Here is a 13,242-nt window from a genome sequence, read left to right as displayed (position 1 = left end):
CTGGGAGATGGTTGGGAGTGGAGAGGGAGGCAAGGAATGGTCTTGGGAGGTACCAGGGCAGTGTTCTGGGTGAAAGGCAAAGGTCTGGAAAGAAAAGCTTTGGGAATGATCAATGGGAGGATGTTTGGGGATCCTGGGTAGGACACAGAGCAGATGCTGGGGAGGTGATGCCTGAGGGGACCAAAAAGGATGGGATTGGGAGGTCCAAGGGGTGGGATTTGGGAGCACCATTAAAAGAAACAGGTGGGGGCCCTCCCAGCAATTGACAGTGGACCTCCCTTGTCAGGGATGGCTGAATGGCTTCCTGCCGTTGCATCTTTCATTTCTTATCAAAAATCACCCAAATAGTTTTCAAACAGTGCCTGCCAGTGGAGCTTGAAGGCACTCGTTCCATCAAAGCCATATCTGTAATTCAGAGGCATAAATAGAGAATGTAGATTTGTCTCCTAAGGTGCTGTCTCAGTTCTACTAGATGTCAATTAGTATCATGTAAAACATGATCATTAAAATTAAAAACTCTTACCCTTCTATTTCCCTTTGAAAAATAATTCCGGTGTTAAAACTCTCACTTCTGTTTGATTGTTTAAAATCAAAATGAATGTGTGTACTAGTGGACACAGACAGGGCTCCCTCACAGAGAAGCCCATGAAGTATGGGCTGGATGAGCAGACAGCAGGCTGGTTGAAATCTGCTGGCCAGGGTGGTGATCAGGAGTGCAACATCCAGCTGGAGGCCAGTGATCAGCAATTCCTGGTGAACATCTCCATTGATGATCTGGATGATGGGATATAGTGCTCAAGTTTAATGGAGTTGATGAGTTTACATTCCGACTGCAAGGGACATGTTTTCACATCTGAAGCAGGGGATGGGAAATCAGAGACTCACTGTGAACACCAAATGATTTCCAGAGCCTTTCCAGAGCATTTCATTCAAATCTGGGAATTTTGGATTAAAAAATCACGGTGCTCCTCCATTACTCTGGAAAGGGGATCCTGGTCTGTCAGAAGTGAGGACATTGCTGAATCTGAAAGCTGGAGAAGACAACAAGAAATGTGTGACCCTCCAGAGGATGAAAGCCCTGGATGAAGTTGTCAAGAAGTTCAGACCCAAAGCCTTTCGAGTTTTATGGTTGTGTCTTAACATTTCTTGAAGTTTTTCCCTTGTTTGTCCCCTGAAATTGTTTGATGAAAAATCCCCTTGATGTCTGTATCCTTAGACTCCACTCCCTGATTGGCCAAAGTTTGCTGCATTGCAGTATTTCCTTTTTGGCCACCCTTTCCCTAAAATGGATAAACCCTACCCCCTTTTTCCCTTATCTAGTTACACTTTGCATGCTGGGGTCCCATCTGGGGTGCCAAGAAGAGCTGTGCTTTGGTACCAATTACCTCTGAAGCTGCTCCTATGCCTTCATAGGCTGCTAAGATTTCCTTCTCCACAGGGGTGGAATTGGCCTCAGAACCTCTGTAGCTTCGGCTCCAGAAACCCAGTGGTCGCCCTCACGTCTCACCAGGCACCTTTGGCCAGAGGCTCCAGGAGGGACCTTTATCTCCAGCTGCAGAGTAGAGCACATTCTTTACATCTGGTCCTGTCCTGACTGCTCCAAGAGCCACGGCATGTGCAATCTCTTGCTTGATCTGCCTGAAAGCTTGTTGTTGTTCAGGACCCCACTGGAAATTGTTCTTTTTACGGGTCACAAAGGAAAGAGGGCTCACCATCTGGCTGTACTCTGGGATGTGCATCCTCCAGAAGCCAATGGCTCCCAGAAAAGCTTGGGTTTCTTTCTTGTTTGTGGGTGGAGCCATTGCTACAATCTTGTGGATGACGTCTGTTGGTATCTGGTGTCGTCCATTTGCCATTTCAGCCCTAGGAACTGGATCTCTTGGGCAGGGCCCTTGACCTTACTCTTCTTGATGGCAAAACCAGCCTTGAGGAGAATCTGGATGATCTTCTGTCCTTTCTCGAAAACTTCTTCTGCTGTGTCCCCCCACACAATGATGTCATGGATGTACTGGATGTATGGATGGGGGTCACAGCATCTCGGTTCCTCCGATACTGTTGCCTGTGTACAGTTGTCGTGGCCCTTGGCACTTCTTGTCCCCAGAGCTCCAGCGATTCCTTTCGTACAACAAGGGGACCAATGCAGCACCACCTCTCCAATTTTAAGTAGCATTTTCGCTGCCTTCACCACTAGGATCATTGTCACTGAGCAATGTAGGGATGGGTTAGAGCTGATCTTGGAGTCTTTGCTACCAAACCTTGAAGGCCACCATTAAGGAAACTGGCTACTAGGTCGTGGATGTCCAAATTAAGGAAAGGAAGCAATTTGTTCCATCCATCTGAACGGTCCCTTACAGGATGTCCTAGGACAGGCACAAAAACAGCAAGAATCAGGAAAAAAATTAGTAAAAAGACCATTGTTATTATTTTTCTTTCTCCTTGTTCCTAAACAAAGCTATGTTTAGATAAACACAATCCTTCTTGGCAGCTCTCCCAGGAGTGTCCCAAAACAATGGTGGATGTTTACAAACAAACCTGCTCTTGGCAGCTTTCCCAGACAACGTTCCCACAACAAAACCAAAGGAACCAAAACAATCCCACTTCTGACACCAAAACCATCTGTAGCCAGTTGGAGTTGGCTTCCTGCCAAACCCCACAGACTACAGAAGATTACTACGTGTAAATTTAGGGTAGAACTTAGGTGGGAGGTTCCTGTGCCACAGTGCTCTTGCCCACAGTTTCTCTTGGGAAAGAATGGAGTTCCACAGCTCATTGCTTCCATTTCAATCTTTTTTGACCACTCTGGAAAATCTGGACAAACCTGATGAGCAGAAGTCTTGGGCTTTACCACAGGTGTCTGGGTGGTGTTCTGAGAGCCAGACTTCTGCTCAGTCCCAAACTGATGCCAAGATGTCCCAGGCCAGGTGAATCCAGAAGTGGACTTGCAGCCAGAAGTCCGCTGACAGCGCTGCTTGGGACTGCAGATCTGCTTCTGTGGCGCTCCAAAAAGAGCTTGGTGTTGGCCACTGCAAGTCTCTCAGTAGCTCTGAAACATTCACAAGCACACACAGAGTCATCTTTGGCAGGAAGGCTTTCGCAAAGTTACCCTCCACAGCCTTGGCTACTACTCGACTTCTAAAAGCCAAGGGCATGAAGAGCGTCCAAAACCAGCACATCCTTTGATCTGAGCTTGTTCACAGGGCCTGTTTCTAAGAAATCACACCAAGTGCAAGGAGTAGGCAGTGTCACCTCCAGAAGAACTCTGGCCTACCCTGGCCTTCTCAAGGAAAGCTCAACCCTCAGACCCGCTGCCAAAACAGAAGCCAAGAAAGAGCCGCCTTATTTTGGATTCACAGAATCCAACTCTCTTCTCCCAGAGGCCTCTCCTTATTCAAACAGGAAAGGGCACAAGATTCATCTTTTCTGTCACCCACGGGATGAGGAGAGTAGAGACTGGCAGAAAGACTGCCTGCTAAAACAACCTCAACTTGAAAAGACACCAATAATGCCATAGTGGTGGTGCTGTGGGGTTACTGCTGGAACTCTAAAGAGAAAGGAAGACAGGTCTGAGGAAGGGAAGGGTCTGAAGGAACGTTCCCCACAAAGATGCCACGTTCTGCTTTCACACCTGACGCTGGCCAGATGTAGAAAAGGGATTTCCAAGGAAAATGCAGGAGGAAAAAGGAGTCTGTTCTTACCAGTCCAAAAAAGCACGGACTTACCTTTCCAGTCTCTTGGCGAAGCTTTTTCTTCTTTGGGCTTCCACCAGATACAGCTCTTTGTACTTGTCCACTTCTGCCTGGGTGGATTCCTTTTGAAAAGGTCTTTCTGCTTGGTTGCTTTTTGTCCTTCCCAGTGCACGTTCAAGATCTCTAATTCTGTCTTCCAGCTGCTTTTTCAGTGAGTCCACATGACTGGTTCTGATTTCTTCTAAGGTGTCCTGGTGGGCTGCCTGTGCCTGAAGGAGACAGTGCACCTTCAACCACCACAAGAAAAAGAGAGCTCTGCCCAGCACAAAATTGCACACACCCACTTTCAAGGGCCCAGCCTTACTCAGAGAGGTGGCTCTGCCTCCTCACTCCCAGCAGCAATCAAGGCAGAACCCAGGAGCTACCAGGGCAAACAATTCTTTTCATTGGGAAAGAAGCCCAAATGAGCACTCTGCTTCAAAGCTACTAATGAAGAGACACTGGGTCTGTAGGACAGGGCATGTCCAAAGGGATTCTTCAAAGACAAGAAGAGCTTCCACCTCCACCTCCACCCCCTCCCTCCCATCCCTGGAATTTCAGTGACTCCTTTTCTGAGCACTTTCACCCCCTACAAGGACAAAGCAGCACCTGTAGGTCTGGCCATGACAGCTGCAAGTTGCCAAACCCATTCAAGGATGAGCAGTGAGAAGCAGAGCAGCGCACAGAGATCCCCCCAAGCACTGCAAAGTGGGAATCTGCCTTGGGCAGCCTTTGCATTCAGGGACCTGCCGGCACATTCCACACCCATGACAGCACTCCTGCCCAACCAGATTGCCTTCTGCCACTGCCTTCAGCAAAGACAGAAGCTAACCCACAGAATACAGGAGCAAAAGAAAAAGACCAAACACCATGGCCACAAGAGAAGTTTAGGAAGTGCCTGTGGACACTGGGGAGAAATTCACTTACTTGCAAAAACTCATTGACTTCTTGGAGTTTTTGTCTTATTTCCTGGTCTGCTTGTTCTTCCACCTCTCTTTTACACTGTTCGAGTTGGCTGCGATCCACCACGTTGGTCTCCAAATGATGGTGGAGTTTTGCCAGCTCTTCTTGCAGCTGGCATTTGTCCATGGCCAGGTTCTCGCACTCCCCACGCAGGGTAGACAGCTCTTCTTGCAAAGCCTGATTTTTGGCCTCCAGCTGCGTGCACTGTTCACGTTCCCTGTCCAGCTTCTGGGAAAGTTCAGCAACCTGCAGACAGAAAATAAAAAAAGGAGCTCAGCGTGGTGTAAAGGCAGTGAATTCTGGGAAAATCCAAAACTGGGTGCCCAGGGAGACTTTATTCATCATCTGCTGGCTCAGGACTAGACACAAAGTGCAACCAGGCTTTTCTTTTCCAGCAAGAACAGCTTTCCCATCATTTCTCATAGGATTCCTCAGCTTCCCAGCCTTTTGGAGTTCCTCATGCAAAAATGCTCCACGCTTCTGGACTCCAAAGGAATCACTGCAAAGGCAGGAAGCCATTCTACAGGGATGCCTTCAAACCCAGGCGTGACTCTGACAGACGCCGCTTTAGCAACGGATCCGAGTGACGAGCGGAGAAGGGATGAGAGGTTCTGTGCCACTGCTGCACAGGCAGAGCAGCCTCAAAAGCACTGCTGGGAACAGCCCTTCTGGCTCCCCACCACAGGATGGGCTGAAACAGCTCCCTGTGAGCAAGAAGGGACAGATTTTCCCCTGGGAGGCCCCTGTCCTCCTTGGGCCCTGGGCAGCAACAACACTGTGCAGAAAAGCAAAGCCTCAAGTGCCTCCTGCTCAGCTCGTGCCTGAGACAGGGCTCAGGGGCTGATGGTGCCCTGCCAGTGACAGTGCTGTTCCTCCCCTCTCTGCCAGGGCAGCAATTCATCTGTCACACCCAGAGGACGCTGTCACAGCCTCCCTCCAGCTGCAGCCAGGCCTCAGCTGGGCCCCACTGCTCTCAGCCCATGGACGTGATGTCCTGCCAGGACGGCAGACCTGCCCATCCCTAGGGCCCAGCCGAGGGATCTGCACTCTTGGCTGACCCCGCTCACTGTCAGGGGGCCTGTTCTGCTCTTCTTGCTCAGGGCCTGTGGGACGGCTCCCTGGCCCGGGAGCTCACGCACCCTGCCAGGCTGGCTGCCACTCCTGGCTTGCCCCTCCTCTGCAGGACAGCCTGGCCTCCATCAGCCCTTACACCTACTGCTTTGCCCTCAACATTTGCATCTTTCCCCAGAAGGAGAACTACCCTGGATTAGTTCGAGTCATCTCCCACTGGAACAGCAGGAGGAGCATTAAGAAAAGCCCATCACATCCAAAATGCAACCAAGGGGAATAAAAATCATCAGCATGACAAGAAACAGAGGGAAAGCATCTCCCAGCTTTCAAAAGAAGGAACACCACAACCAAAAAGCCCCACCCAGAGCGCAGCTCACCTCTCTTTGGAATCTATCAACTTCCTTGACCTTTTCAGAATATCTCTTCTTCATTTCTTCCAGCTGGGACTGACTTCCTTTCTCTTCATTAACCCGGAGTTTCCTGCTCTCTATCCTCAGAAGCTTTTCCAGCCTGCACAGCAAATTAGTGAAGAAAACCATGAAACACAGGAAGAACCAGCCTTTCCCCCACAGTCTCACAGAAACAGCACAGACAGCATCCAAGCCTAGAATGGCTTGGCTTGGCAGGGACCTTAAAGATCATCCAGTTCCAAGCCTCCTGCTCTGGGCAGGGACACCTTCCACCAGACCAGCTTGTTCACAACCCCATCCAACCTGGCCTTGAACACTTCCAGCCATGGGGCATCCACAGCTTCTCTGGGCAACCTGTTGCAGTTCCTCACCACCCCCACAGCAACCAATTTCTTCCTAGGATCAAATCTAAACCTACTCTCTTTCCATTTGAAGCCAATCCCCCTTGTCCTCTCACTACCTGCTCTTTTAAATGCACTCTCTCCATCCTTCTTGTAGGCTCCCTTCACACCCCAAAAGGCCACAATTAGGTCACCCCAAAGCCTTCTCTTTTCCAGGCTGAAGTGTTGCAATTGTCCCAGCCTTTCCTCCTAGCAGAGGTGCTCCATCTTTCCAAGCACCTTGGTGGCCTCCTCTGGGCTCAGCCCAACAGCTGGAGGTCCTTGCTGTGCTGAGGAGCCCAGAGCTGGATGCAGCACTCCAGCTGGGCTCTCCCAAGGGCAGAGCAGAGAGGCAGAATGCCCTCCCTCCACCCGCTGGCCACGCTGCCTTGGACACAGCCCAGCACACAATTGGCTTTCTGGGCTGCGAGCGCACATCGCCGGCTCATGTCCGGCCTCTCCTCCAGCCCAAGGGCTTCTCGGCAGGGCTGCTCTGCCCCTCTTCACCCCCCAGCCTGCACTGATACAGGGGCTGCCCTGAGCCACGGCCAGCATCTTGCACTGGCTCTTGGTAAACCATCAGCAGATTGCCATGGGCCCACTTCTCCAGCTTGTCCAGGGCCCTCTGGATGGCATCAGCTGTGTCAACCACACCCCTCAGCTTGGTGTCAGCTGCAAATTTGCTGAGGGTGCACTCCATCCCTTCCTCTGGATCATTAGTGAAGACATTAAAGAACACTGGGCCCAGTCCAGACCCCTGAGGGACACCACTCGGCACTGATGACCCTCAGCACTCTGAGCCATTGATCACCACCTCTGCATGGCACTGTTCACCCAATTTCTTCTCCATCTAACAGTCCACACATCCAATCTATCTCTCTCCACTTTGGAGAGAAGGATGTTGTGGGGGACTGTGTCAAAGGGTTTCCAGAATGACAGGGAGATGACATGGGTAGCCCTTGTCCACTGAGGCAGTCACTCCATCTTAGAAGGCCACCAGGTCGGTCAAGCAGCACTTGCCCTTGGGGAAGCTGTGCTGGTGCTTCCAATCACCTCCCTGTCATCCACGTGCCTTGACAGAGCTTCTAGAAGGATCTTTTCCATCACCTCCCCAGGCACAGAGGGCAGGCTGACACGTTGGCAGTTCCCAGGGCCCTCTTTTCTACCCCTTTCAAAGATGGGCACAGTGGGTTTCCCTTTTCCCCCTCACCTGGGACTTCCCCTGACTGCCACGACTTTTCAAATATCAAGGAGAGGGTCTTGGCAACTCCATCAGACCCTGTTGGCCAATGGAGGGCAATAATGCTGGCCAGATGTAGAAGATGGATTTCCAAGGAAAATGCAGGAAGAAAAGGACTCTCTTATTACCACTCCAAACAAGCACGGACGTACCTTTCCAGTTTCTTGTCAAGGCATCTTCTGGTTTTCATTTCCTCCAGATACAGCTCTTTGTACCTTTCCATCTCTCCCTGTGTTGCTTCTTTACGAGAAGCACTCTCTTCTTGGGTGTTTTTGATCCTCTCCAATTCACTTTCCAGATTTCTAATCCTTTCTTCCAACTGGATTCTCATGGAATCACAATGACTGTCTCCAGTTTGTCCTAGTGGGGCCTGGTGGGCTGCCTGTGCCTGAAGGAGACAGTGCACCTTCAACCACCACAAGAAAAAGAGAGCTCTGCCCAGCACAAAATTGCACACACCCACTTTCAAGGGCCCAGCCTTACTCAGAGAGGCGGCTCTGCCTCCTCACTCCCAGCAGCAATCAAGGCAGAACCCAGGAGCTACCAGGGCAAACAATTCTTTTCATTGGGAAAGAAGCCCAAATGAGCACTCTGCTTCAAAGCTCCTAATGAAGAGCCTGTGGACACTGGGGAGAAATTCACTTACTTGCAAAACGAGGCTGACCTCTTGTAGCTTTGCACTTCTTTCCTGGTCAGCTCCTTCTGCCACCTCTCTTGTACACTGTTCTCTTTGGCTGCCATCCAGCACCAAAGTCTCCAAATGGTGGTGGTGTTTTGTCACCTCTTCTTGCAGCTGACATTTGCTCTTCTCCAGTTGTTCACACTTCCCAAGCAGAGTGGACAGCTCTTCTTGCAAAGCCTGGTTTAGGGCCTCGAGCTGCATGCCTGTTCCAGGCTCCATGTCCAGCTGCTGGGAAAGTTCACCACCCTGTGCACAGAAAAAAAAAAGAAAAGGAAACTCAGCGTGATCTAAAGGCAGTGAATTCTGGGAAAACCTCTCAAGGGGGTGGCCATGGCAACTGTATTTATCATCTACTGGAAATGAGCCTAGGAAACACTTGAAAGATTCCCCGACAGAAAGAAGAAACTTTACACCTACTTAAGAATTTGGGAGACACTTCTGGCAACAATACTTCTGGGTCCCTTGGAGCTCATGATGAAACTCCTAATTTAGAATCTAAGAATTCCTCCAGTGTCCAGCACACCAAATACCCTCAGGGCTTTTGTAGCAGCTGGGGAAAGGACCAGGCTGCTTTCTGAGCAGCCTCTGCTGAGGAGAAGGCAGAAACTGAGCTCCCCAGGCTCTCCAGGAAAACTTCATCTGACAGTTGCCCCACAGAAATAGGCAACTAGGCTCAAGAGTCACAAAAAGGCAAATTTAGGACCAGCTTACTGAGGCAGAGGCTTGCAGGGCTCTCGGAAGGGCTTCAACGCTCTCGCTTGGCTGCTGGACAGTGGCTTCCAATCTGCTGTTCTCACTTGCAAAGCTTAAGAAGAAATACAGCTTTATTACCAGAAAAGCCAATGCCAGACAAACTGTGCTAAGGAACAGAAGCCACAGCAGAAGTGTCCTTCAAAATCCCACTGACTCTCCCCCTGTTTCCACCCAATCCCCAAAGCCACAGACCCCTCGCTTCACTGGGTTCCTCTCTTACTCTTGCGCGTCTTCTTCCAGTTGGTTCACAGTCGGATTGGTCTCACAAGATGCCAACAGGAGGTCCTGCAGTTTCTGGGAGGAAGTTACTGCCTCTCTTTTCTTGGCATCCAAAGCAGTCTTCAAGTCAGGAACACAATGCTCAGACTGAAGATGCTTTTCTTCCTCCTCCTGCAGCTGTAAAATCACGGGAAGAATGCACAGTTGTCAGGGGAGCTTTTCCAGAGAGGAGCCAGCTGCTGCTGAAGAACTCAGGTGCTGCATGTCTGTGTGCATCCCCTCTGCCCAAAGAACTGCAATCCATTCAAGTCCCTTCAAAGCTTCACTTCTGCTCCCCAACGAACACACTGAACACTGTTTTGTCCGTTTTCAGGATGGATAGGAAGCAACAGGCACCCCCAGGTTTCTCCCTGTGGGGACAGGCTTTCCATACCTCCGCGCCAGCCCTGTCCAGCTCCTCCTGCAAGCGCAGATTATCTTCCTCCAGGTGAGCCTCAGGGCTTCCAGGAACCACAAGAGCAGTCCTAAAGCATGCAAAATTTCATCGGAAACATGTCTGATCCTGCATCAGTTTTCCCCTGCTTGCTCCCAAAACAGCTCTTCCCCCCTTTCCTACAAGCTCCGGGAAAGCAAAGCCAAGTCCATGGAAGCATTGGAGAATTTCTCTTACAAGGGGCCTCCCTAAAGCAGCCTCAGCTACCAGCTCAGGCCATGCTGTTCAGGGCTCCTTGCACTGCTCTTCAAAGTCCCCCCAGATGTGGCTGCACAAACTCCCAGGGCAAGCCCTTCGACCCCCTGACCATCTCCATGGCAGGAAGTTTTCTCCTTCTGTGCGCTCGGAGCCCCTCGTGTCCCCTGGGACAGTGTTGGTTCTCTTTCCCCCAACGCTTCCCTTCAGAGCACTGAACGCACCGACTCTGCCGTGCCTTAAACCCCCCTGGCCTGCAGAGCAGCCACGCTGCTGAGCTACTGGCAAGTTTCCCCGGGGCTCTGGCTCTGGGTGGGGAGAGGGCACCACAGACAAGGCTTTCTTGCAGACCTCAGCGGGCAAAGGACGAGAGCCCCTGAGGTAGGAGAGCAGCCAAGGGCAGACCTGCATTTACCAGTCCCACGGGGAACTGCTTCCACGGGGCTGCTCCTTCTTTTTCCCAGCTCATTGCCACGCCCCTCGTCTGGGTCACACTTGCAGACTACCCAGAACACCCGGGTGCTGTTTTGACAAAGCCCTCACCTTTCCCCCTGGGCTTGAGCAGGCCTGTCAGCTGCTTTGTTCACAAGGCACTCCAGAATCTCCTCGTGCTGTTGCAAGGCTGCAAGTTTCAAGGGGGTAAATCCCCACTAAAAGGAGAAAGAATCCCCATTAGAAAGACACAGACAAGCTCTGCAGCTGTTGGAAAGAGCAGCTTTAGCCCCGTGCCAAGGTTACCTGGTTCTGAGCATCACTGTTGGCATGATGCTCCAGTAACAGCCCTGCTACAGCTGTGTTTTTAGAGAGGGCAGCCAGGTGAAGGGCAGTGTTGCCGTCAGCGTCTGCCAGATTGGGGTCGGCACCGTGTTCCAGCAGAACAGCAACACATTCTTCCTGCTCCTGCTGGACTGCCTGGCAACAACACACCAAAAGGGAAAGACTCCCAACTTTTCATCCCCCTCTGTCACAACTCCCTCAGCTCCTGAGTGCTGCCATAGAAGACCATCTTCAAAGATCAGCTAACAGAGGCTGTGCCGTGCCCATTGCAATAGGTGTGTTTCTATGGCCCTGCCCTGCAAGGAATCCTGCCAGACACCTCCCCTTTAACACCCCAGCACTAAGCCCCACCTCCAAGCTCAGAAGGCATTGCACACACCTTCATCAGGGCCGTTCTCTTGAAGCTGTCAGCGAGGTTGGGCTGGCTGTTCTTCCTTAGCAGATATCTGACGACATCTGCATGGCCATTGGCCGAAGCCAGATGCAGAGGTGTCCTAAAAATTAAACAGACTCTCTTAACCCAGACAGACAAAGGATGAGCCCAAGCTGTGTCTGTACCCAACACCCTGGGGACCCTGCCCGGACTCTGCTCCTGCTGCTGCTGCTGCTGCTGCTGCAACCCTGCCCTGATGAGCCAGAGGGCAGAAGAGAACAGGTGAGGGCTGAGCAGCTGCAGAACAGCCCTGCAGAGAGAGCACGGCCAAGGGGCAGGTGGGCAACACGCGTTTGCAGCAGCGCTGGAGCCCGGGCGGCAGCTGCAAGCAGTGAAAAGCTCAAGAGTTCCCTGTCCCAGCTGACAGGGCAAATGTCACTTTTCAAGCCTTGTCCCTAAGAGAGGGCTGCCGAGGACTACTGCAGCTTGGCTCAGGAGCAGGCAAGGTGTGCCATCAGCGTGGCCCAGAACTCACCGCATCTCCTGGTCTGGCCTGTCGATGCCGACTACCTTGACGTACCAGCGCCAGCGCCTCAGCCAGCCCAGGTCACCGCGGGCGGCCGCGCGGTGCAGCCTGCCCAGCCCCTGCTCCCGGAGCTGGGAGGCGCTGCTGGAGCTGGTGGCAGCCCAGGGCTGCCCACTGGGGCTGCTGGAGGGCGACTGCCGTCGCTTCTTGCTCAGAAGCCACGGCATGGCCCTGCTTGGAGCTCCCAGCAGCAGGAAGGGCAAGAAGGCCCCGGCGGGCTGCCGGGAGCCAAGTGGGGATGAGGAATGGGACGGGGCGAGGTTTAGGGGGAGGGTGACAAAGGGGCGAGAATAAGGACGGGCACAGGGTATGAAGCACAAGGCAGACGAGGTCGCCCTGCGCAGTGGTCGTGGCCTGCAGCTGCCAAGACGGCGATGCAGGCGCGCAATGCTCCCCGAGCGGGATGTGCTGCTGCTCCCCGAGAGGCTACAGCAGCTCTGAGCGCCGGCTGCGGGCACCAACAAAGCCGTGCCCGACTGGCGCCTGTGGCGTCACAATGGCTGGTGGAAGGCTCAGCACGTCAGCGTGGGGTGTGACAGAGGCCACGGGGCAGGGTGGGGCCGGGCGGGACAGGGCAGGGCGGGGCAGGTGTGAGGGCGGCCCTGCTGGGCCTTGTGGCAAGGAGGCGGCCTGGGCCTTGTGAGGGCGGCCGGCGGGAGTGGGCACTGCCCCGCCTCAGGGCGCCCGGGGCAGGGCCCGGGACGCTCCCACCGGGCCGGAGGCTGCGGTAGGCGCTGGAGCAGCTCCCGCATCACCCGCTCTGGCTTTTTGCTTCAGCCTGGAGCCGGGCTGCCTCTGGACACACTGCCATCAAATGAGGCTCAGGAGGAAGTGGGGCCACCACAGCTCTCAAGAAATGCCCACCCAGCGCTCCAAGCCTGCCAGGCCAGAGTTCCAGGACAATTCCCCAACTCCTTTGTCTTGTCCCTCTTGAAGAGCAGACACCTCACCCCCTCTCCCCCTCACAACTGCTCTCTCCTGCTGCTTTGCCAGATGCCAACAGTGAATTTCTGCTCTGCTCCTCCACCAGCCAACGGGCAGCACGCAGCAGGGCAGGAAGAAACTTTCAAACACATCTTGTCCCACTTTGTCTCGATGACAACACCAACTGAAAGATCAGAGGTTCTGCACCAGCTTTCTCAGCGGAGGGACACTACAATGGACCACAAACAGGCTGAAGAAATTTCCCTTTTTCTTTATGGGCTACAAACTGATCTGCTTCCCACGGGATCAGGGATTTGCCTGTGTTTTAAGGCTACCAGGAGCTTACTCACTATCTTCTGCCCAGAACACAAAGAGGAGGGCTCGAAAGCACTGCAAGAGTCTGGCAACTGAGTAGTAGCAATAGCTCACCTGGAGGCCATGATCTTAACAC

The 13,242-nt window shown here is 52.7% G+C and overlaps 1 protein-coding gene across 1 annotated transcript; it reads right to left on the bottom strand.

Annotated features, from left to right (window-relative positions):
* Positions 1 to 3,480: 3,480 nt before the first annotated feature.
* LOC108639557 (ankyrin repeat domain-containing protein 26-like) lies at positions 3,481 to 12,555 on the bottom strand. Its single transcript, XM_018071974.3, has 13 exons — positions 11,817 to 12,555; positions 11,288 to 11,402; positions 10,870 to 11,043; positions 10,675 to 10,781; positions 9,877 to 9,967; positions 9,445 to 9,620; positions 9,183 to 9,276; positions 8,436 to 8,717; positions 7,942 to 8,177; positions 6,137 to 6,269; positions 4,653 to 4,934; positions 3,720 to 3,955; positions 3,481 to 3,541 (listed from the first exon to the last, which is right to left on the bottom strand). Exons 1-13 carry the CDS (start codon positions 12,032 to 12,034, stop codon positions 3,481 to 3,483), a joined length of 2,205 nt encoding a protein of 734 aa, XP_017927463.3. The 5' UTR covers positions 12,035 to 12,555.
* Between the last annotated feature and the right edge of the window lie 687 nt (positions 12,556 to 13,242).

This window comes from Manacus vitellinus, unplaced genomic scaffold, assembly GCF_001715985.3.
Source record: "Manacus vitellinus isolate BGI_N305 unplaced genomic scaffold, ASM171598v3 ctg7180002428963_pilon, whole genome shotgun sequence".
Taxonomy (NCBI): Eukaryota; Metazoa; Chordata; class Aves; order Passeriformes; family Pipridae; genus Manacus; species Manacus vitellinus.
Note: the sequence above shows the minus strand (reverse complement) of the source record. Positions and strands in the feature narration are given on the sequence as shown.

Bases quoted from the DNA above. Each gene is read 5' to 3' on its own strand.
- LOC108639557 (XM_018071974.3), bottom strand. From the start codon at position 12,034: ATGCCGTGGCTTCTGAGCAAGAAGCGACGGCAGTCGCCCTCCAGCAGC. The intron at 11,044-11,287 runs GTGTGTGCAATG...TGTTGTTGCCAG, and splicing joins AGAGAACGGCCCTGATGAAG to GCAGTCCAGCAGGAGCAGGA. The intron at 8,718-9,182 runs GTAAGCTGGTCC...TTCTGTGCACAG, and splicing joins CCCTGCAAGCCTCTGCCTCA to GGTGGTGAACTTTCCCAGCA.